This window comes from Hyaena hyaena, unplaced genomic scaffold (assembly GCF_003009895.1).
Source record: "Hyaena hyaena isolate Hyena2069 unplaced genomic scaffold, ASM300989v1 scaffold_311, whole genome shotgun sequence".
NCBI classification, from domain to species: Eukaryota; Metazoa; Chordata; class Mammalia; order Carnivora; family Hyaenidae; genus Hyaena; species Hyaena hyaena.
The window spans coordinates 2,042,804-2,065,921 of NW_024080944.1; the positions used below are offsets into that span (position 1 = coordinate 2,042,804).

Below are 23,118 nucleotides of genomic sequence, written 5' to 3' on the forward strand. Positions count from 1 at the left end.
CAAAGTTTTATCTTTTAAATTGAGACTTTGATCTATTCTTTAATTTTTGTATATAGTATAAGGTAAGGGTCCACATTCATATTGTTGCAAATGGACATCCAGTTTTCTCAAGATCTTTTGTTGAAAAGATGATTCTTTCCACATTGCCTGGTCTTGGAGCCCTTGTCAAAAATCAATTGACCATTGTATTTGATTCTTTAGGCTGCAATAACAGCTTAAGACAAAATCAATTTATTGTCTCATAGTTTGGAGGCTAGACATCCATATTCATGGTGTTGCCAGGGCCACACTCCCTCTAAAACCTGTAAGGGGGTCCTTTCTTGCCTTGTCCTGGTGGTTTGTAGCAATCTCTGGCATTCCTCGGCTCATAGCTGCATCACTCCAACTCTTCTTCACACGACATCTTCTGTGTGTCTGTCTTCATGCAGCTGTCTTTGTATGAGGACATTAGTCATACTGAATTAGAAATCTACCCTACTGCATTATAACCTCATCCTAATTTAACTAATTACATCTGCAGTGACCCTATTTCCCAAGGGCAAATTTTGAAGAGCTGTTGTTGCTTCTGTTGGGTTATCTCCCCCAAATCTCCCTTACTCCTAAGTGTGAGATTATAGAGTCAAAAGGTAAGAAAATTTTCCAGCCCCTCATATGTAGCCAAACCTGCAATAGGTGATGTTATAACCAATACTGTATATTGATTATTATGCTACTTCTAATGTCTTCTCAACGAGGGTGCCCATACCAGATGGTGCTTCAGGGAACATCTGGAGCATTGGTTGTACTTGATAGCTATTTGGAGACAATAATTTTATACGAAAATAAATACATTATAAAAATATGACAGCAATGTATGAGTGAAACACTTCTGCCATAATCTAACCCAGACTGTTTGTTAGTTTAATATATAAAAATGAACCTTGATGCTGGGAGAACTGGACAACAACATGCAGAAGAATGAAGCTAGACCACTGTCTTACACCACACATAAAAATAAACTCAAAATGGATGAAGGACCTAAATATGATACAGGAAACCATCAAAACCCTAGAGGAGAAAGCAGGAAACAACCTCTTTGACCTCAGCTGCAGCAATTTCTTACTCCACACTCCTCCAAAGGCATGGGAATTAAAAGCAAAAATGAACTATTGGGACCTCATCAAGATAAAAAATTTCTGCACTGCAAAGGAAATAATCAACAAAACTAAAAGGCAACCAATGAATGAGAAAAGATATTTGCAAATGACATATCAGATAAAGGGCTAGTATCCAAAATCTATAAAGAATTCACCAAACTCCACACCCAAAAACCAAATAACCCAGTGAAGAAATGGGGAAAAGACATGAATAGACACTTCTCCAGAGAAGGCATCCAGATGGCCAACAGACACATGAAACGATGCTCAACATTACTCATCATCAGGGAAATACAAATTAAAACCACACTGAGATACCACCTCACACTGGTCAGAGTGGCTAAAAGGAACAAATCAGGAGACTATAGATGGTGGCAAGGATGTGGAGAAACAGGAACCCTCTTGCACAATAGGTGGGAATGCAAGCTAGTGCAGCTGCTCTGGAAAACAGTGTGGAAGTTCCTCAAAAACTTAAAAATAGCACTACCCTACAACCCAGAAATAGCACTGCTAGCCCTTTACCCAAGGGATACAGGAGTGCTGATGCACAGGGGCGTATGTACCCCAATGTCTATTGCAACACTTTCAACAATAGCCAAATTATGAAAAAAAACGAAGTGTCCATCAACTGATGAATGGATAAAGATGTTGTTTACATATACAATGGAATAGTACTTGGCAGTGAGAAAGAATGAAATCTAGCCATTTGTAGCAATGTAGATGGAACTGGGGAGCATTATGTTAAGTGAAATAAGTCAGGCAGAGAAAGACAGATACCGTATGTTTTCACTCATATGTGGATCTTGAGAAACTTAACAAAAGACCATGGAGGAGAGGAAGGGGAAAAAAAGTTACAGCAAGGGAGGAAGGCAAACCATAAGAGACTCTTAAATACAGAGAACAAACTGAGGGGGTGTTTGTTGGGGATAGGGGAGAGGGGAAAGTAGGTGAGGGGTATTAAGGAGGGCACTTGCTGGGATGAGCACTGGGTGTTGTATGGAAACCAATGTGACAATAAATTATATTTTAAAAATGCACCTCGCTTTAATAACTTGTAAGACTGAACACTGAGAGGTGCTATTTACAGGAAAGACAGAGTGATTATGTTGAAAGTGGTTATAAGGAAATGTCATGAATCCTGAATTGTATAGTTTTAAATTATACTATTTATTATGCATAATTTTATATCTTAGTGTATAATTTTAGTCTTTAACAGATTAATTCATCAAACATTCCTTAAAGTGTGACTAATTCCTTCAGTCAGTGAGATGTTTAAAACTTATTCCTTTGAAAATAAAAGTGGTAACTCTAGAAATCTGGTTTATGCCCTCCTCAGAGATTGCCGATTTGTCTTTCTTGAAGGTTGGAGTTGTCAGTGTGTAACTTTTCCAAACTATTACTGCAAAGTGTGTATTCCTTGTTGTGTGCGGTCACTAAAGTTTCTGCAACTTCTGTTATCTGTGACTAGCTAGTGAGCTGACAAAGATTTTCTTAAATGCCTGACTCCAGAAAAAACCATTAAGTCTTTCAACGGACCCTGGTTAAGAAAGTCTCTGTAGCTGAGAGGGCAGGAACCTAGGTAAGCATCTATGCCAGTCCTGTGGGGCACCACCAAACCTACCAAAGCATATACACCCAAATTTTTGTGGGACAGTGTCCCCACTGCTTGCCCTAGTAGTAGCCACTTACTCCAGTAATGGGAGTTGCTTTCCCCATACCTCCAGCAGGACTGAGGAGTAAAAGACGGCGGCCAGCTTGCACACATCCTCTTACCTGAGAATAGCTGCCACTACCTCATCCAGAACTCCCCTAGGTGTTATAAGGCCTGATTAGGTTCTAGAGTTCCGAAGTATTCAACCTCTGTTTCCATCTCAATAGTTGCTTTGACCAATTCTCAATCCTCACAGGTTCCTACTCCATTATACCTGCTTTGGATCCTGTCTCCCCCTCTCTCTGCCCTTTCCCTGCTTGCGCACTCTCTCTCAAAAATAAACAAACATTTAAATTAAAAAAGAGAAAAGAAAACTGTTACTTTCCTAAGCTTCCATGATATCACTGTGCTGTTTTTCCTCCTATCTCTCTAAGTATATGTTTTTGGTTTCCTTTGCAAATACTTCTTCCTCTGACTGCCAGTTAAATGCTAGTATCTGTTGAGAGTTGTATGCTTGACCCCCTTCTCTTTTTAACTAGCTGTTCTCTCTAAAGAAATCTGACCCACACTCATGAATGCAGTCAGCACAGGACTACTCACCCATCTACATCTCTAGGGCCAGTCCTCACTTAATTTCCATCCCCTTCACAAATAGCTATCTTCTGCATATCTCCTAAGATGGCTCCATAACACCTCAAATGCAACATGTCCACCCAAACCTGCTCCCCCTCTTTCTGCGGTGTGCCACACTTGAGTTAATGGTATCCTTTAGCTGCTTCAGCCAAAAACCAGGGGGAAGTGAGGAGATCATCCTAAGTCTACAGGGATTCTGTTATATCCCTGGAGTTTATATTTTAATGGAGGGGAGAAGCAAATGAGTAATTAAAGCTATCATTTCATATAAGGATGATGCCATGAAAGACTGGCATGGTAAAGGAATAGAGTAACTGAGGGTGGGGAATGTTTTTAGGTATGAGAGCGGAGGCTTGAATAAGCAATAGTCTTCAAAGAGACTTCCCAGTCTTACTCTCATTCACCTCAAATCCACTATCTACCCTGATTCAAGAATATTCTTTCTAGGGGCACTTGGGTGGCTCAGTCAGTTAAGCATCTGGCTTGGTTTCAGCTCAGGTCATGATCTCATGGTTCATGGATTCCAGCCCCACATCGGACTCTGGGCTGACAGTGAGGAGCTTGCTTGGGATGTTCTCTCTCTCTCCCTCTTTGTCTGCCCCTCCCCTACTCGTGCTCTGTCTCTCTCAAAAATAAATAAATAAACATGAAAAAATATTTTAAGAATATTCTTTCTAAAATGTAAATTCGATCTTATTATCCCTCTGCTTAACAGCTTTTGATAAATCCCCACTGCTTATAAGAGATAAACTCCTTACCACAACAAATGACCTTTCCTGGTCTGGGACTCTGTCTTCCTCTCCAGGTACATCTCAATCACTCAAAGATTTGAAGGCCTACTTCTAAGTGTGAAGGACCTAGTGAGAATATGGCAGACAAAAATCTGAACACTCATGGAACTTCTTATAAGTATGGGAGATATGTAATAAATAAATATGCAGATAAGAAAACAAGAATTTTGGATAATAAGTGATATCAAGAAAATAAAATTGTAAAGTGATGAGTAAATAAAATGGTCAGAGACAGTCTCCTAGGAGAAATGATCTCTGTGGTGATGTCAGAATGATGAGAAAGAGGTAAGATCTCAGATAAGAGAATTCCAGATTGAGGGAGCAACAAGTGCAAAGCTGCTTCTAATAAAAGTAGGAGCCAGGGGAATGTTCAAGAAACAGAGAGAGCAGGCCAGTGTGGGTGGAGCACAGACTAGGAGGGTAGTCAGAGAGAAGGTGAGAGTTAGGTAGAATCAGAACCCTTGGGTGTGGTGCCTTCCCTATTTTACCCCCTGAATTTCAAAGTACCTTTGATTCTCCAGACACCCCATACCCTTACACCTCCTGTTTTTTGTCCATGATTTGCTCTTCCTACTTAGAAAACTTCTACTCATGGGGTGCCTGGATGGCTCGATTGGTTAAGTGTCCATCTTTGGCTCAGGTCATGACCTCACAGTTCATGAGTTCAAGGCCCGTATCAGGCTTTCCACTGACAGACCAGAGCCTGCTTTTGATTCTCTGTCTCCCTCTTTATCTGCTCCTCCTCCACTCCCTCTCTCTTTCAAAATAAGCAAACAAACATCAATATATTTTCTACAAGGGACCAAACAAATATTCAATTACTCCACTGCTTACTTACTACAGGAATAAGTCCTATGAAGGAAAAATACGGAGTGCCCTGATAACACTTAAAGGAGACCCTGCCTAGAGTAAAGGTCAGGAAAGGCTTGAGAAATGACAACAGAGCTGAGCTCTGAAGGGTAGGTAATAACAAACGAGGAGAGTGAACACTACTGACAAAATGTTTTACATGTTCAAAGGTTGCCAGGATGAAGCATGATGCATTAAACGCTAGTACAGCTGAAAAACAAAGGGATAAGATCACAAGAGGAAAGAAGCATCATTAATTCATAGCATGGTAGATAGAAGACAATCCAGAATACTCATCTTAAGAAGTAGCACATATTACAATATTCACTTAGCTGTGATTTATGTTTGTTTTACCTCTGTCAACAATAAAAAGAGAAATGGAGGAAAAACACAAATAGCAATATAATAAATGAGTTGCCTTAAACCTCTCTAACACATTGTACCATTCCATGGCTCTTAATATATTTGTGTCATAAGTAATTGGTAAGAACCATTAACACAAGTATCAAGGACTACAATAAAAGATATTTTTGGTGGTGTGGGACCACAGTCATTTATATACTTGTATTATGAGACCGTAAATTCCTTGGGGCTGGTGTTCTTATTCATTTTCACATTCAGCTCTGCAGCCAGCACATTGCCTTACTCCCTGTAAGTCCTCAAACAGTTACGGAGTGAATCTCAGTTCACCTGCATGACTCATAGTTTATGTTACTAATCGGCACACACCCTGATCTAAGGTTAGCTTTAAGGAGTCTCCCCGAGAGACACAGGGATTGAAGGAACAAAACACCTCTGATTTTGTAGAACAAAAGGATTTAAAACAACCAAAATGGAGGAGATATCATATAGTTACTGTCAGATACAGGCTAAACACACCACTGATTAAATATACTGAAAAATACTTTAATCTGAAGAATATGAAGAAAAGTCAAGGCCTGTAAAAAAGTCAATAAACACTGAGCATCTAAAGGAGAGGAAAAAAGAAAAACAAAAAGAAAGTTCAAAGTTTTAGACTTCCTGACAACAACAGGAAAACAATGTTTCTGTGGCTGTGACGACAGAAATGCACGGTGACCGCAGGAGAAACGGTGAGTCGGGAGGAGGTGCTGTCCGGGTCTGGAATGCACAGTACATTGTGCCAGGGTCCTATCTGTCAATCCCTCTCTAAGAAATGAGCTCGGAGCTGTGCCCACTCACTCCCGTGCTGTATCTCAGCTCTTTGTTGGGAAGCTTGTAGATCTGCCAGCATTATGTGCTACAGTGGCTTCGCAGGGCCCAGGGAACTTTAAGACTCCATTATCTTAAGGTGAAAGAAGCACAAAGCTTTGTGTGGGCTTTTTTTTTTTTTTTAAAATATCTAGTATTTCAGTTCCTACAAGAAAAGTTTCCAAAACTCATGATGAAAGAATTATGAACATCTCAAAAAAGGATAGCCAAAAAGAAAACTCAAAATTAATTGTCTGAGGAAGAAATCTTATCCTTCCAAAATGGCAACAACACCAGTAAGGGAAGTGAATGGTCTTGGATGGTCTTGGAATCTGACTCCTCTGTTTCTCCTAAAAATGAGGTATGCTTCTACTGCCAGATAAAAACTTTGCATCCTAATATTTTTACCTTCCTGTCATGAATGACCTGGAACCTAGGTTCTTTTATTTTTAATTTTTTTAAATAGTTTATTTTTGAGACAGAGAGAGAGACAGAGCATGTGCAGAAGAGGGGCAGAGAGAGAGGGAGACACAGAATCTGAAACAGGTTCCAGGCTCTGAGCTGCCAACACAGAGCCCGATGTGAGGCTCGAAACCACGAACCACAAGATCATGACCTGAACCGAAGTCGGATGCTTAACTGACTGAGCCATCAGGCACCCCTGGAATCTAGGTTCTGATAAAAGCAATCTCTGTGGCCAATGATCTAATCTCCAAATCCAACAAAACAGGACACTTCCAATCAGTTGTTTCCCTAGGAACATTCTCCTGCCTCAACTTCCATACCACTCACTTCCCAGGTATGTTTGACCTGTCATGCTAGGTTTTTGCTTTCTGACTCCCTTTTAGTAGGGGGTGGGGCGGGGGTGTGTGTGGAGGGGTGGATACTCATTGTCCAAATCCTCAGTTTTCTTTTCTTTTATCCATATAATCTCTACCTGAGAACACACCTACTTTTCTAGACTTTATTTATGTCAAGAGTTCTCAACTGGGAGCGATTCTTCCGCCCAGGGGACATTGGGCAATGTCTGGAGATGTTTTTGGTTTCCAAAACCAGGGGATGAGGGTGCTATTGGTACCTGGCAGGCAGAGGTCAGGGATGCTGCTAAACACCCTACAATGCCCAGGAGAGTCCCAACAACAAAGAAACATCTGGCCCAAAATGTCAATGGTGCCACTATTTAGAAACCCTGATCTACACTGATGACTTTAATTCCTTTATTCTTTAATCTGACAAATGTATTACCTATTTAAGCCTCACTGTGCCCAATGCACTGGGTGAGAGGCTGGGGGAAGGTTCAGAGGGACTATAGATGCAGGCATCAATCTGAGATGCATTATACCCTCAAAGAAAGAGCTCCTATCTGCAGGAAATGAGCCATGCTTCAGTATAAACCAGACAAATGTTCTAACCACCTTTGGGGTATCTCCATATCCCTGTGTCTCAAACCAAACACTTTATCATATTCCCTTCTACCTACCCTCATCACCACCTAACTCGTTTCTCCTTTTATGTTCTCTATAATTTCCAAACATCATTGGTAAATTAAAACTTCTTCCTCTTGCCCAATACTGAATTAGAGGCTAAGTCCTTGTGAATTCCCCCTGATTATGTTTCTCACATTTATCCCTTCCCTTATATCTACCACTTTTCCTCCCCACTGCACCATCCTCAAGATGCCCTTTGGAGTCTAATGCTTTGTAACAAAGAAATATTTTATAGAGTTTTGTTGTTGTTGTTACTGTTTTTATTTTTTTATTATTTTCTTTTATTATTTTATTTGAAAGAGAAAGAGTGGGAGGGGGGCAAAGAGGGGGAGAGAGAGAGGTACCTTTGTTAGGATAATAGAAGCTGAAATATCATAAGTATTCACTATACGGTAGCCATTATGATATTATCATTATGTTTATACACACTTCCTATGCTGTTGGTACTTAAATATTAAATTTGGAACAGACTGAAAAAAATAAACCATAATTAGAGAATTGTGTTTATGAAATTTGTTAGACTCTCCTGAATCTTTTTAGGTATAAGCTAATTTTTAAGATATCAATCCATGCTTATTTGAAAAACTAACTCATATCAAAAGAAAGGAATGGAGAATTGTAATGACAGTAACAATATTTTTTATTGTTATTATTTAATAGAAGTCAATCCCAAATAACACGCAGGGAGTATACTTTAAAACGTAGGACGACTTCCATCCCTCTGAACCAAGCAAAACTCTTAATTCACAAATTTAAAACTCCTCAAAAAGGTTTCACAGCAGTGCATTCACTGTGGTATGAACCCAGCAACAGAATGCTTATCGAATCGAACAATGAACTTACTTGTTCCACGTAATAAAAGTTGCTCTCTGTGTTGAAATGCCAAGACCAACAATTTGATTCATCTCTATTCCTGCAGCTAAAAATAAAGATAGGTAAAACACATGTGTAAAAGCCAGTGAAGTTTTCTCTATAATATTGTAGGATGATAAATAAATCATTCAATATAATCTTTAAGAAAAACATCTGGGTTTAGCATTTAGTAGTATAACGGAGCTAATAAAGAAAGCATTACTAAGATGATTTTGTAGTAAATTTTTACTTAAAAGGAAAAAGGTCGTATTCGAATAATTAAAAAATGGGTTTTTGCTTTAAATGTTAGGAAAAAATAAACAATACTCAAGGTAAGTCAGATTGTATTTTCTTCTTGTAAGACTAAAAGACTGGATCTTAATTCAAGCAATGATCAAATTAATAAAGGAAACCCTCTCTAAAACACAGTCAGGGCCATACCCCTGGGTCAATTACAGGAAGACCTATCAGTTAAAGACCCCAAGAGAAGAATCTTCAGCAGAAAAGAATCAACAATCACAGGTCCTAATAGGAAAAGATGTACACTGCATCTTCTATAACAAATCTACTACCCCAGCCAATGAGAAACCATCATCACCCCAAACTTTGCTTGTCTCTCAATGGACCACAGTTCAAAACAATCCTTCCCAATTTCTTTCTCCTTCTTGACAAAATAACATTCCTCTCTTTTGTTTGTTGGACTAGCCTGTGGTTTTTGCCATAGCTTGCTTGACCCAAATTGCAATTCTGCTATTCCTGAATAAACCCCTTTCTGCCGGTAAAACAACTTATTTTTAAGATCAATACACCATAATAGGAGCTGGTTGATGACAATAAAGGAAAATCTTCAGGGAAAGTATTGTAATTACTGAAGCTCAGATCTTATTTTCTATACAGATGTTAAAATGCACGTAAAACATGGGTTTTTTTGGTTCATATTTCTTAAAATCAGCTACTCATGTATTTTTTGTGATGTTCTTTTAAAAGAGCAATTTATTCCACTAGGAAAAACAGGGACAACCTCAGTTTCAGCACTGAGGAAAACACATCACCCCTGTACAGTGCTACTCTCAAAACTATTTAACCTGAAGCTAATTATGAGGAAATAAATCAGGACAACCCTATAATGTAGGACTGTCTAATAAACTGGCCTGTACTTCTGAAAACTGTCAGTGTCATAAAGAACATGCTCTAGATTAAAAGAGGCTAGGTAGACTGACTGCTATATGCAATGCATCATCTTTGGCTGGATTCCAGACTGGAAAAAAAGCTATTAATGACTGAGATAAGAGAGGAATATTGAAGATGAAGCATTAGAAAATATTACTATATTAATGTTAATTTCCTCTGAGATAAGTGCACTGTAGTTATACAGAATTCTCCTTTCTTTGGAGATAATGCTCAAATTTAGGGAGAACAAGTTATTATGTCAGAACCAATGTTCAGACTGGTCAAATGAAAGAGTCTGCAAAGGATGGTAAACACTACTAAACATATTTGAATCTGGGAGGAAGGTATACAGATACTCCATGTATTACTATTTTTGCAACTTTTTAAAATAAGTTTTGATGTATTTCAAATCAAAAAGGTCAGAAGGAGATGCAATTCAACCACAAAAATGAAGTAAAAGATCTTTTAGAATTCACATTTACAAGTCATCTTTGACCATGTTCTTAAAGAAAGTTGCACTGAAAATGTTCTTAAAGAGCTAAGATTTCCAACTGCGGCTATGGCCAGAACAGCGCTTTGCATCAAGAGGCCACACAGAAAAACAAAAACGGGGGCATCTGGGTGGCTCTGTTGGTTAAGCATCTGACTTCAGCTCAGGTCATGATCTCATAGCTTGTAAGTTCGAGCCCCTCATCGGGCTCTGTGCTAACAGCTGAGAGCCTGGAGCCTGCTTCAGATTCTGTGTCTCCCTCTCTCTCTCTTCCCCTCCCAGGCCCATGCTCTGTCTCTCTCTGACTCAAATATAAATAAACATTAAAAAAAAAATTAAAAACAAAAACTTGACAATAAAGGTAATTCAAGTGTAAATTCCTAAGAGCAGGAACTGTGTATCAGGTATAACTTTGTTAATAACCCTCTGGTATTTTGTACACAACAGGAAATCAAATGAGCACTAGCTACAACTTGGAATGAAGAAGGAAGGTGAGCCTTTATACTGCAGTTGAAAGAAGAATTAAGCCAGAGGAGAGAGTTGCTGTTATTTTTCCTTGATAAAGTGGTTAACAGTAAACCACAAATGTCTGCGGGAAAAAACTGGAAATTGTGACCTCAGTAAAATACTATTTGTATAATTATAACTTAGGAAACCCACAATTCTAAACACTGAGGGAAACTCTTACTAACACAAAATATACTTTATTATTTTTATATGTCTAATTACCTTTAACAGACTCTTTTATTACAGTAACAAACTGAAGCCAGAGAACATCCGGATCAATTTCAACCCAGCCAGTTTGAGGACAAAGACTTTCCACCTATTTAGAAAAAGAGAAAATTTAGTAAAAACAACATTAAAGCAAGTCAATAATATCTGAGTCTTAAAATTATCAGTTAAAATGATTAACATGATTTTATTATCTAATTCATTTTTATTGTTAAAATGCAAAATAGGAAATAAAAAGTTTTCTTTTGTTCATGAGTTTACAGAAAATTTTAGCAGTCTTTGTCTTTACTTTCCAAATTTATTTTTATTTTCCAAGTTTTCTAGAATGGATATGTACTATTTATGTAATAAGAAAAATATTTTTAAAAAAATAAAAATTAACAAATCAAGTACCAGGTTGTTGCTCAGACTATGATGAAGGAAGTGCACTCCATCCCGTCTCTCCCACTGAATGCACGGAGCAGCTGTTTGGGGTAAGTTCTACAGCTGAACTGGTGGTTAAGTCACCCATTTTTTCCCCTGACCTCCCCTAACCTGTACCCAAGGCAGCCCACAAAATCAGAAGTGAGTACCAGGGCACATTGGGAACTCCAGGAGAAGCTCTCATGTTTTGGCTAATACTCAGAGAGAACAGGAGAAGTCTCCCATATTTTTATTTTTCCCCACGTTGCCTCCATATTTTTGTACCCAGGCTATCTTGTGGTAGTGGTTGCACCAGTAATCACAAGCACCTAAAACACTGAAGGAGGTAAAACTTTCTCTCCAACCAGAGGAGCTGTGGCCCAAGATCCCCATGGCTTTTTTTCTCTCTGTGTGCTTCCTGATGTGTAGCGCAGCTGTGGGCATAGAAGTGCCAGCAAAGTAGGGTAATGAAAGCTCCAGCTTTCTGGCAAGAGGAGCCAAAACAGGAACCAAAAGTCCCAGGAAGATCTCAGAGAGGGAGGAGCTTGGGAAAGCTGCTCCAGAAAGCTGTGAATGAATCCTGAGGCTCACCTCAAAGCTCCGCATGTGTGAATGTAATCCTAACCAGCATAGTAAAGATGTTAAGAACAGAATTAAGGGAGAGACCACTACTCAGGTGCTAGACTGACTACTGGGTGGCACATACACAGGGTAGATACAAATAGTACCGCCAAGATTTTGGAAATAACCAACAGTAAAACCAAAGTCCACAGAAGGCTGGTGGAACATGTAGCCTGCACCCAACTACATTCATTGCCCGGTAAAAGAAAAATATCAGGGCGCCTGGGTGGCTTAGTCGGTTAAGCATCCGACTTTCGCTTAGGTCATGATCTCGCAGTGTGGGTTCGAGCCCCGCGTCGGGCTCTGTGCTGACTGCCAGCTCAGAGCCTGGAGCCTGTTTCAGAGTCTGTGTCTCCCTCTCTCTGACCCTCCCCTGCTCACACTCTCTCTCTCTCTCTCTGTCTCTCCTAGAAATAAATAAAAATAAAAAAATTAAAAAAAAAGAAAAATATCAACATTCATCATAGGACTTCCACAAAACCCAGAGTCTTATACCACAATATTCAAAATGTCCATGAAACTATCTGAAAGTTATAAGGTGTGTGAAGAACCAGAAAAAAATCTCACCTCACATGGGAAAAGATAATAGATACTAATGCCAGGGTGACAGATATCAGATCAAGACTTCAAAGCAGCAATTACAAAAAATGTTCCAAGAAGAAAGGGCAAATTATATTGAAACAAATGCCAAGATAAAAATCTCAGCCAAGAAACATTAAGACAAAAAAAAAAAAAGAAATATTAGAACTGAAAAATACAATAATTAGGGGAATGGGGGAAAAAGAAAGATGGTGGTCAAAGGGTACACACTTTCGGATATAAGATGAGTAAGTTCTGGAGACCTGACATACAGCATGGTAACTCTAGTTAATAATAACATACTGTACACTTGAAATTGCTAAGAGAGCAGTTCTGAAGTGCTCTCAACATACATGCACATGCACAAATAGTGACTATGTGAGTTAATGGGTATGTTAGCTTAATTGCAGTAATCATTTCATAATGTATATGTATACCAAAACACTTTACATATATACAACTTTTATCTGTCAATCACACCTCAATAAAGCTGGTAAAATTAATTTTAAAAAATAAAAATACAATAATTAAAATAGGGGCGCCTGGGTGGCTCACTCAGTTGAGAACCCAACTCTTGATTTCAGTTCAGGCAATGATCCCAGGGTCTTGGGATTGAGCACCTCATCGGGCTCTGCACTGAATATGAAGCCTGCTTAAGATTCTCTCTCTCTCCCTATGCTCCTCAGCCACTCATGCTTTCTCTAAAAAATAATAAATGAAAAAAAAATTTAAATCCTGGATGGCCTCAATAGTAGAATAAAGGTAACGAAGTCAGTAAATCAAAGACAGATCAACAGAAATTATCTGACATAAATATCAGAAAGGAAATATATTGGAAAAAATTAGAATAAAGGCTAAGGGATCTACGAGACAAGAACAAAAGATTTGGTATTTATGTCATCAGAGCCCTCCAAGAAGAAAATAAAGAGTTCAGTGCAAATAAAATAAAAATGACTTCAGGGAAGTAATAGTGCTAAAAATTTCCCAAGTTCAGTGGAAGATTTAAAGTCTATATATTCAAGGGGGGCCTGAGAGCCTCAGTTGGTTGAGCGTCGGACTCTTCATTTCAACTCAGGTCATGATCCCGGGGGGTTGTAGGATCAATCCCTGAGTCAGGCTTCATGCTGAGCCTGGAGCCTGCTTAAGATTTTCATTTTCATTTTCTCTCTCTGTCTCTCTCCTCTGCAAGGTTTATGCAGAAGGACAATGAGAAGAGAGCAAACAGGCTCAGACCTAGGTTTTATCAAATGTTTTTAATAATAACAGTGAGTGTGTGGGCAGCACATGGCTAAACAGAACAGAAAGCTGATACTTCACTCCCTACTCAGATTGCACCAAATCTTTGTTCAACCCCCGGCGGAGATTCCATGGTAAATTAGAGGTACCTGCCAAATGAGGTTGAACATACAAGATTGCTTCAAAGGCTTTATAAGGATCCCCAATCCCCTCCTCCAGTCCCATCACCCCTTCCTAACCAAGCAGAAGGTAACAGGTTTACTCTCCAGAGGGACTGAACCAGAAGAGTTCTTTCCCTGCAAATACCAGATATAGCTGAGTGGGGTAAGACTACTGAGTGCTACTGAAAATATGAACGAATAGCCAACCAAAGATCTAACATGTAAGAAAAGGCCAAAATAAAGAGGAAACAGTGGCTATGCGGGGAGCATGAAAATGACAATGTCTGATATGAAAAAAGAATCTACTACTCCCCAGTGAGTTCTGAGACAGATTTAACAAAACCTATTCCCCTTCTCTCTAATACTTGCTTTTTCTAGGCAAGACTTTCATGACCACAGACAAATGCCTCAGCTGCAACAAACATTTCCTCAACCAAAAAAACTCAAAGCGGGTATCACTGCATCAAGCCCACAAACCTTCAGACTTGATGGTGGCACTCCACAGTCACTTCCCCCACTCCACCAGCCCAGACAGCTCATTATCCCCAAACATGTCACAGCAGAGAAATGTCCTCCTGTACCGAAGGAAGACCACACTGAAATTAGACAAGAGTATAACCAAAGCTAACACGATCCGTTTTGTGGGTTACAAACAATACAAAAAGACAGCAACCAGAAGTTTTCACGACTGTCCGAATGGGTACACAGTAGTAGAGGCTCTACTGTTTTCTTTGAAGTGGTCTTTCTATCCTGTTCTTCCCACTAAGACGTTATTGTTTTCCACGATTTCTCACAATAGCATGATGTTCCAGTGGGGAACATGATAAACTTTCTCCATTTCTAAAACTAGAAACATCAAGTATTGACATGTAGATTTTAAAATCTGAATACTAGTCTGTAACACCAATGTTTAAGAATCTATAGAAAGATTTGGGTTTAAAAAATTTTTTTTAATATTTAATTATTTTTGAGAGAGAGAGAGACAGAGCGTGAACAGGGGAGGGGCAGAGAGAGAGAGGGAGAGAATCCCAAGCTGACAGCCTGGAGCCTGACACTGGCCAATCCCACAAACTGCAAGATCATGACCTGACCTGAAATCAAGAGTCTGACACTCAAGTGACTGAGCCACCCAGGTGACGCAGGGACCAATAATTTTTTTTTTTCTGAAAGACACAGAAAGACACGCCTGGAACAACAATTTTTAAAGACACAATTACAACAATTTTCTAAGATCAGCTGGGTGGCTCAGTCAGTTGAGCGTAGGACTTTGGCTCAGGTCACGATCTCACAGTCCTTGAGTTTGAGCCCCAAGTTGGGCTCTGTGCTGACAGCTCAGAGCATGGAGCCTACTTCAGATTCTGTGTCTCCCTCTCTCTCTTCCCCTCCCCCACTGGCAGTGTCTCTTGAAAATTAAACATTAAAAAAAGAAAGACGCAATTAAAACAATTTTCTAGGGGTGCCTGGGTGGCTTAGTCGGTTGAGTATCTGACTTCAGCTCAGGTCATGAACTCAGAGTTTGTGAGTTTGAGCCTGGCATCGGGCTCTCTACTGTAAGCGCAGAGCCTGCTTTAGATCCTCTGTGCCCCTTTCTCTCTGTCCCTCCCCTGCTTGTGCTCTCTCTCTCTTAAAAATAAATTTAAAAATAAAAATAAAACAATTTTACAGGAAAAAATTACACACAAAATAAAACCCCAAATATTTCATTATTAAGGTCAACAGACATAAAATTACTCTACCAAACTGCTACACACGTTTCTAAATCTTAGTTTCTTTATTTCTACCTGAGATGCCCAGGAACTACACTTTAAGAAGCACTGCTATAAAGTCCCACTACAGCTGGAGGTGCATTGCTAAAAACTCTTTAAGCTAAGTGTTTCATCGTTTAGGGCAGGGACCTTTTGTATATTTATTAATCCACATGTCTTTCCAGACACTTAACAGTACAGAGTCTGAGCAAACCATTCTTTGCTCCGGCTACTCACAGAAACCTTGATTCAACTATGAGATTCCTATCTCATTTCTAAAAAGTTAATCATAAAACAGCAACTGAAACTTTGTATTTTCTGACAATCTGTGTCTTCCTTTGGTTCCAAATACTTCCATTCCTTACACACACACACACACCACCACCACCACCAAACAAACAAAAAACCCACGACTGCCTAAAACAAAAGTATTTTATGTCTACAATTATGAGGGAGACTGAGTGAAAAGTATCATTGTGTTGTGATAAAGACTCATAAAAAGATAAGATATATAGTCACTGAAAGGCAGTGTTCTTTCAGGTTGGAGGAGGGTTGGTGCGTGTAGGTCTCTGCACAGGTAGCCAGAGTAGGGCCCAGCAAGGGACTGGGCTCCCAGCTCTCTGTCCTGGTCCTGAGCCCAGAATGAAATTCCCCTCTTTGCTAAAAGCAGTCACTTGGCTAGAGCTACTCCTGGCAAATGCTATGGGTGAAAACCACTGCTAAGGGGTTGGGAAGAAGAGTGGGAACTGAGCAAATGGGAGAATCCAAGACTGTTGGGAATGGTTTAGGTAACTAATGGCTCCTAACATGGCTAAGCGCAAGAACACCATAGCCAATCAGTATTATTCTGGTGCACTCGTAGAAATTAACACTGCATTAAAATAAGAACGGGAGAACACCAATCTATTGGTTGCTTTACTAATAACAAGATTTGGTAGGTTTCTCAAATCAGAAAAAGCTATTTTTATCAGTGCTCAAAGATGGAAAAGATACAAGGAATGACAATATAGCCTTTAAAACTTATCGGATACCTCCTATATCCATGAAAATCAGTTGCTCGGGTGAACAACCAGCACCCTGGAAAGGAGTTAATAATGAAACTGAAGAATGGACAACAATGTAATGTAAATAAAGACGGGACTGGAGATCTACCGAGGAACTGGGAAAAACCTAGCAAGTCACAAAGAAACCTTTTAGTTGGATAAGCGTGGAGTGCCCTGCCTGGCCATGCCCTACGAGTCTCCGCAGTCCCACCCAGGAAAGGCGAATCAGCAGGTGACAGAAGCGAGCCAACGACCTGGTCACAAACCCGGCTCCTCCAGCCCTCAGCCAGGACAGGAAGGAAGGGCGCGCAAGTGTCAGCCCTGCCCGTGGAGGCAATCTGTGTGTCTGGCCGCTCTCGGTCCGCCGGTCAGGGCCAAGGTCCCGCGGGTGCTACAGGTGGCTGCGTCCAGCTGGATACGGCTGCCCCGCCCGCTCGCCTCCCGCGACTCGATCCCGCCTGCTCTGCGCGACCCTGACTCGTGGCCCCGAAGCCCGCTCCCCCGTCACCTTCTGCGCGCTGGAGCCGCGGATCAGCGCCGCGTGGTCATAGACGTGGCAGCGGATCACCGAGCTGCCCACGTCCAGCCCTAGCACGAAGCCTGCGCGAGGCGGGACTGGCGCGCTCTGCTCCGGGCGCCTCTGCTCTGAGACCGCACGCACACCGACCATCCCGACCCCGCAAACTTCTCCGCGACAACCGCCTACGGAGCGGGAACGTTTATAAAGGCCCGCACCTCAGGGACCGAGCGCGCCCCGCAGGGCCACCGCCTCCTGCCCGCCCCACCGCGAGATCCGGGAAGCGGCCCGCCCCTGCCGCGGCCCCGCCCCGACGCCGTGACGTCACGGCTGCGCAGAGACCCTTTCGGAGCCTGTGCTGAGGCCGGGCGGTCGCTAGGGGCGCGTGGAGGTGAGCGAGTTCTTGGAGGCGGTCCTTGGCGTTTCCTTTTCCCAAAGTTACAATTTATGAATATCTATTTAAAAAAATAAAGTGACCTGTAAAGAAATTAAAAATTCAGCCCGAAGTATATATTAACAAACAGAGCCCCCAGCTCTCCCAAGAAAACCTGGTAAAACTTGTGCATGTAATACACATCAATAAATACTTATAAGTGAAATAACACGCAATGAGTAAGACCTTCTCCAGCCCTCTGGTGAGGAAGACATGACAAAGTGTTGGGTGGCCACTGTTAATCAAGCCCCACCCTCCACCCTCCAGCAGTCACTTTTTCAGCCAGAAGAGCCCATGGCAGTCGCAGAAAGGAGGCCTATGTAAATTTTGAGATTCCTGTAGCTTTATTTCCCAGGGGGTGGTCCAGCTCCCAAGGTGCAGCCCTCCTCTGTAGGCAGCAGGGAGGTGTTACTGCCTACTTCAGCAGCCTCTCCACTACCACCAGCATTCCGAAAAACCAGTGCCTGAAAATATTCACTATCTTCTTTTTGTAAAATTATGAAAGTAATATGCATACATACTTTTTTGAAAAATTTTAACAGTGCAATTAGAAAGTAAAGGATCTTCATTTTTAACCAAATTGTCCTTTTGACTAAACCGTCATATTAACCAACTTGCTTTCAGCCAAGTTTACCAAACTGGGCTCTTTGGCCTTATTACTTGAAGCTTGCAACATACTTCAAATATGTTGAGTTCAATATACTCAAAAGAGTATATTCTTTTCACTCTGTACCTTGTTTCTATCCAGTAGTACTCATTTATCCCAAATGGCCTCAGGCTTGCTTTCACCAGTGGTGAACTGAAGAATTCTGGTGAGTCATATATATGTTAATCCTCAGTATTGTAACTTGAAATAAATGACTAATGGATTGTGTACTGATCAGAGTTTCCCAGAGAAACAGACTCAGTAGAATAGAGAGAGAGAGGAAGAGAAAGAAGAATTAAGAAATTGGCTCACATGCTTTTATGGCTGGAAAGTTCAGACATCTGTAGGGCAGACTGAAAATCTAGAAATTCAGGTAAGAGTAAACATTAAAATCTTGAGTCTGAATTCTACAGACTACAGAATCATATATTCCAATTTGTCTTCAGATCACATAAATCTTTCGCCTTTTATAAATTCAAATCCGTTATCCAGAGTATTATCAAAGAATCATAGAATGTGAAAACAAGGACTTTAGCAACTACTTAGTCTAGTGTTTCTTAATCTGTTTCTACTCTTGAGCAACTTTGAGACCCTGATGGATGCTATCTTCTGAGAATATGCTTATATATATACATAATTTGGCATGTAATTTCAGGTGTTGGGTATGAGATAAACTAAACATGAAGCTCTCAGGTTAAAAATCCAGAGCTGGTTTCCCTAACCCAGACAGACTATTGCCCAAGGGAGGGCTGAGCAACAAAGGGATACTGTGTTTCTTCCATGTTCATTGTTCTCTGCTGGCATCTCTTAACCCAGCTCTGCTCTCAGGGTAAGGAGCCTGTGGGCTATAGGGCAGCAGGTTCACAAACTCTGAAGGTCCCTTTGCTAGTGGGCCAGTCCATTGTTCTTGATTCAGAGGCCACTACTCTCTGAGCTCCGCTACCTGGAGGCCCTGGACTTTATCGGGCTCCTCACATTCTGGGCTTGGCCTCACAAGTGGCCCAGGAGGCTGCTCTCCCAGGCTCTTCCCCACCACTGTCACTCCTTGCACTTTTTCTTCTTACACCAGAGCCCAGGATTACCACGCACTGTATCACACACTCCCAGGAACTTGGAGTCACTTCCTCAAGAATAGATCCGAAAGTACTCAAGGGCCACCACACCCTAAAGGGAAATGAATGGTGCTTCAAGGCTGAACCCAGAAACCTCAATGCTGTCCTGCCTCTAAGAAAACTAGTCACAGTCCCTCCCTGCTAGGGTGACCAACTGACCCAGTGTGCCCTAGACTAGGGAACTTCTTAAAACATAGGATTTGAAATGCTAAAACCAGGACAGTCCACCTCACTGTCAGAGGCTCTTGGGGTCCACAGCTGATTTTTGGGGGGACACTGGCTACTCATGTGTAGATGTTAGCCACTGCTTCTAGACATGAGCTCCTTGAGGAAAGAGATGGGGACTTAGTCTTCATTTTTCCTCCAAAACACACAAAGTAACTGCTCGATGACTGAATGAACAAACAAATAAATTAGTGTGTTCAAGTCCCTGTCAGACTCATCTTCTGTGTGACTTGGCCACAAGACAGAGAAGTGAGCCCTTCGTAATCCCTATGAATCTGGGCATGTTATCATATGGCCACCAATGCAGGCTTTCTACTGTGTAAGGAAGGTGTGGAGTTGTGCAGGCTGCCGTAAGTCCTGTATCTGGAACTGAGCCCTGGATGCCCTCGTGAATATCAAGTCAGCTCCTTTTCTTATCCTTTATTTTATGTGCCTAGTCTCATTTGGATTGGACTCCTGCCTCACTTTCCTGATCTGCATTCACTCTTGTGTCCCAAGTCCTAGCCTTAACACCACTATGGGACAGAGATAAACATACCATGAAGTTCATGAAGCTGATGCTTCATGTCCCCTCCTTGAAGGGGTCCCTGCCAAGGTCCTGAGCAGAGACTTAGCTAGCTTTTCAGAGTTCCATGCTGTATAGCATTTGCAAAAGTAAATTATTTTGTTTTTTTTTTCTTCAAGAAGGCCCCTCAGTTTTACAAACTTCAGATCTCACAAAACCATAATCTTCCAACCCTTGCAAGTCCTCAGAAATTCCCTCTTTCTCAGCATCTGGACTCACTCTTCCCAACCCCCAGGTGGTGGTGCAGAAAACTGCCTCGCACCTACTCTGAGTACCACCACCCTGACTCACTGTTCTGAACTCCTTGAATACTGACAGTGAGATCGAGTCTGTTCTCCCTACACAAGTCTGAGAGATCATGGTGGTAAGCACTGGCTTCCCTCCTGAGGGCCAGATTAATCCAGTGCTGCCCATACCTCACCAGTGCTCTGCTGAGGTCCTTGCTTGCCTTGCTGTTGAGCCCAATCACACCCTGACACAGTCAAACCAGAAGGAATGAGAACCGAGAACTTCAAAATCTCCGGCCTGATGCCCATCAAGATATGAAAATAAAAGAGGACTTTGGGCTCCACCAAAATCAAGGGGAAGTAGAAATTGAAAGGAAGAATAACTTTACTTAAAAAAACCCGGACTAGAGGAAATTACTTGAGAATCCAAACAAATAAAACCACAGTCACATGCATCCTAGCAAACAAGCATAAAGGAAAATGTGAAATCTGTCAGAAAGAGAGAAGTCACATGAGTAACTGCCGTGCCCGTCACTGCACTTATACATGTGTAATTAGTCCTGCGTGTTCTCTCACTAAATTCTCTCCAGAACCCAGGAAGAGCCACTGGGCACTTGCACAGTTAGTCCATGATGAACGCGGGATTTTTCCCCCCATACCATGCTTCTTCAGTGCACCTGAAACATCAACTCTTTCCAGAGGTCAGCAATGAGAACTACTCCTTCACCTGGTAGGTATGTCTGTACAAATCCCACAGCATCGTTGCCATGATATGTGGAAGCCTTCTTCCAGCCTTCAGAGAGGGAAGCGAACAGGTACCCGGTCTGGCTAAACCTTGAGGGGACTCTGCAGAAATAGTGGCCTCTTTTCACGGCTGAGCCACTGGAGGCTTAGAAAGGGTTACCATCTAATCTAAAGGAAACCATAGTCACACCTGCCATAATTGCCCAGGTATCTTGCCCATCTCCATGCTCTTAAGAGGCATCCCGTGTCAGAAACATGAGCGGGCCCATTCTTCCACGTCTTAAATTCTCCCCACCTGAAGTGTATTAAGTGACAGGAAATCTTTTTATTCACTCACTTATCTGTGTATGTTGTGAGAAGGGAAAGAGCTTTATAATGCACAGGTTTAGGAACATGCCTTTTGTGTTTATGATCATCCGGTGTCTGGAAAGTTCTAAAGAGAGGGCTTTACTTAAGAGGAATATTCTACCTCCCCTTCTGATTTCAATCATCCTGTTTTGCTCATGGTCTAAAGCCTTTTATTCAACTATGGACATTATCAAATCTCCAGTGAATGAGTTCTGTGAGTTAAGATGAAAACCACATTAGAGAATGGCTAAAAATTTTTTTAAATTCATAGATACAAATAAAACTTTGTATTTTGAGGAAAAATTTAGAAGTTTTGTATAAGGCAATTAAAAATCCAAAGTAAAGAATGGTCCTGCAGAAGAAAATGTGGGAAATTACTGCTGAGTTATTCAGTAATAAAGATTTCTATCTCTGCTCTTTGGCTAAGAAGCCAAAATAAAAAAGGAAACTTCTTCTCACATATTGCTCAGCCACTCTTGTCACTGTTTTCTTCCCTAATACCATAAGATTCTCATTTTTTAAAGCCAGGTTTATTGAGATGTACAGTTACATGAATTTTGATGTATACGTCTGTGTAACCACCACCACCACCACTGAGATAGAAAATATTTCCATCACCCATGAAAACTCCCTTTGCACACAGCACTCTGAATCCTTTACCATGAGCATAAGGTGATAGATCAGCTGCAAAAATAACTCAGAATTCTTGAATTTAGCAGATTGATCTCAATCATTTTAGGTTCAGCCCATTTCAAGAAGTTTTCAAACTGACTTTTAATCAGCGCATCCTGTGACACATGGGCAAGATGTGTTGACCTAGGGTTTTCACTAAATGACATACTTGTGTAAAGCTAGGCATAACAACTAACAATTCTGGGTTCATTTGTATGACGTGAGTAAATCCAAACTGTTTGGTATGATTGTTAGCAATGAGAACACTTTAGTAGGCATGTTTACATTTATGTTGTCAAAGAAGGAAAAACCCTGCTTTGGAATATAGTTACTACAACCTCGGCTAAGAGAGATAAATCAGACAGAGAAAGACATATACCATATGATTTCACTTTCATGTGGAATCTAAGTAACAAAACAAACAAGCAAACAAAAAGCAGAATCAGACCTATAACTACAGAGAACGCACTGGTATGGTGAAGGGAAATGGGAGATACAGGCTTCCAGTTTATGGAATGAGTAAATCATAGGAATAAAAGGTACAGCATAGTGAATACAGTCCATAAGATTGTAATAACACTGCATGATGACAGATAGCATTTATACTTGCAGTGAGCTTAGCATAACATATGGAGTTGCTGAATCACTAAGCTGTACACCTGAAATTAATGGAATAGCATGTATCAGTCATACTCAAAGAAGTGGAAGGAAGGAAGGAAGGAACGAAGGAACGAAGGAAGGAATTGGAACTCCGGTATATTATGCTTTAGTACTGTGAAATAGATGAAGCAGAATAAAATCTAATTCAGAACACACTGGAAAGAAAGAAATAAGGAGCCATA

At 41.0% G+C, this 23,118-nt stretch overlaps 1 protein-coding gene across 3 annotated transcripts in view; it reads right to left on the minus strand.

The window, feature by feature from the left end:
• GK5 (glycerol kinase 5) overlaps nucleotides 1–17,556 on the minus strand; it is a 78,694-nt gene extending 61,138 nt beyond the window's left edge. The window contains exons 1-3 of one of the 3 annotated variants that reach the window (XM_039248558.1): nucleotides 17,296–17,556; nucleotides 10,998–11,091; nucleotides 8,600–8,675 (exon numbers count right to left, since the gene is read on the minus strand). In XM_039248558.1, coding sequence (XP_039104489.1) covers nucleotides 8,600–8,675; nucleotides 10,998–11,091; nucleotides 17,296–17,457 — 332 coding nt within the window. In that variant the 5' untranslated portion in view covers nucleotides 17,458–17,556. Of the gene's footprint in view, nucleotides 1–8,599; nucleotides 8,812–10,997; nucleotides 11,092–17,041; nucleotides 17,150–17,295 lie in introns of those variants that run through there. The other 2 variants (XM_039248561.1, XM_039248559.1) reach the window with 2 other exon arrangements.
• Nucleotides 17,557–23,118: the final 5,562 nt, after the last annotated feature.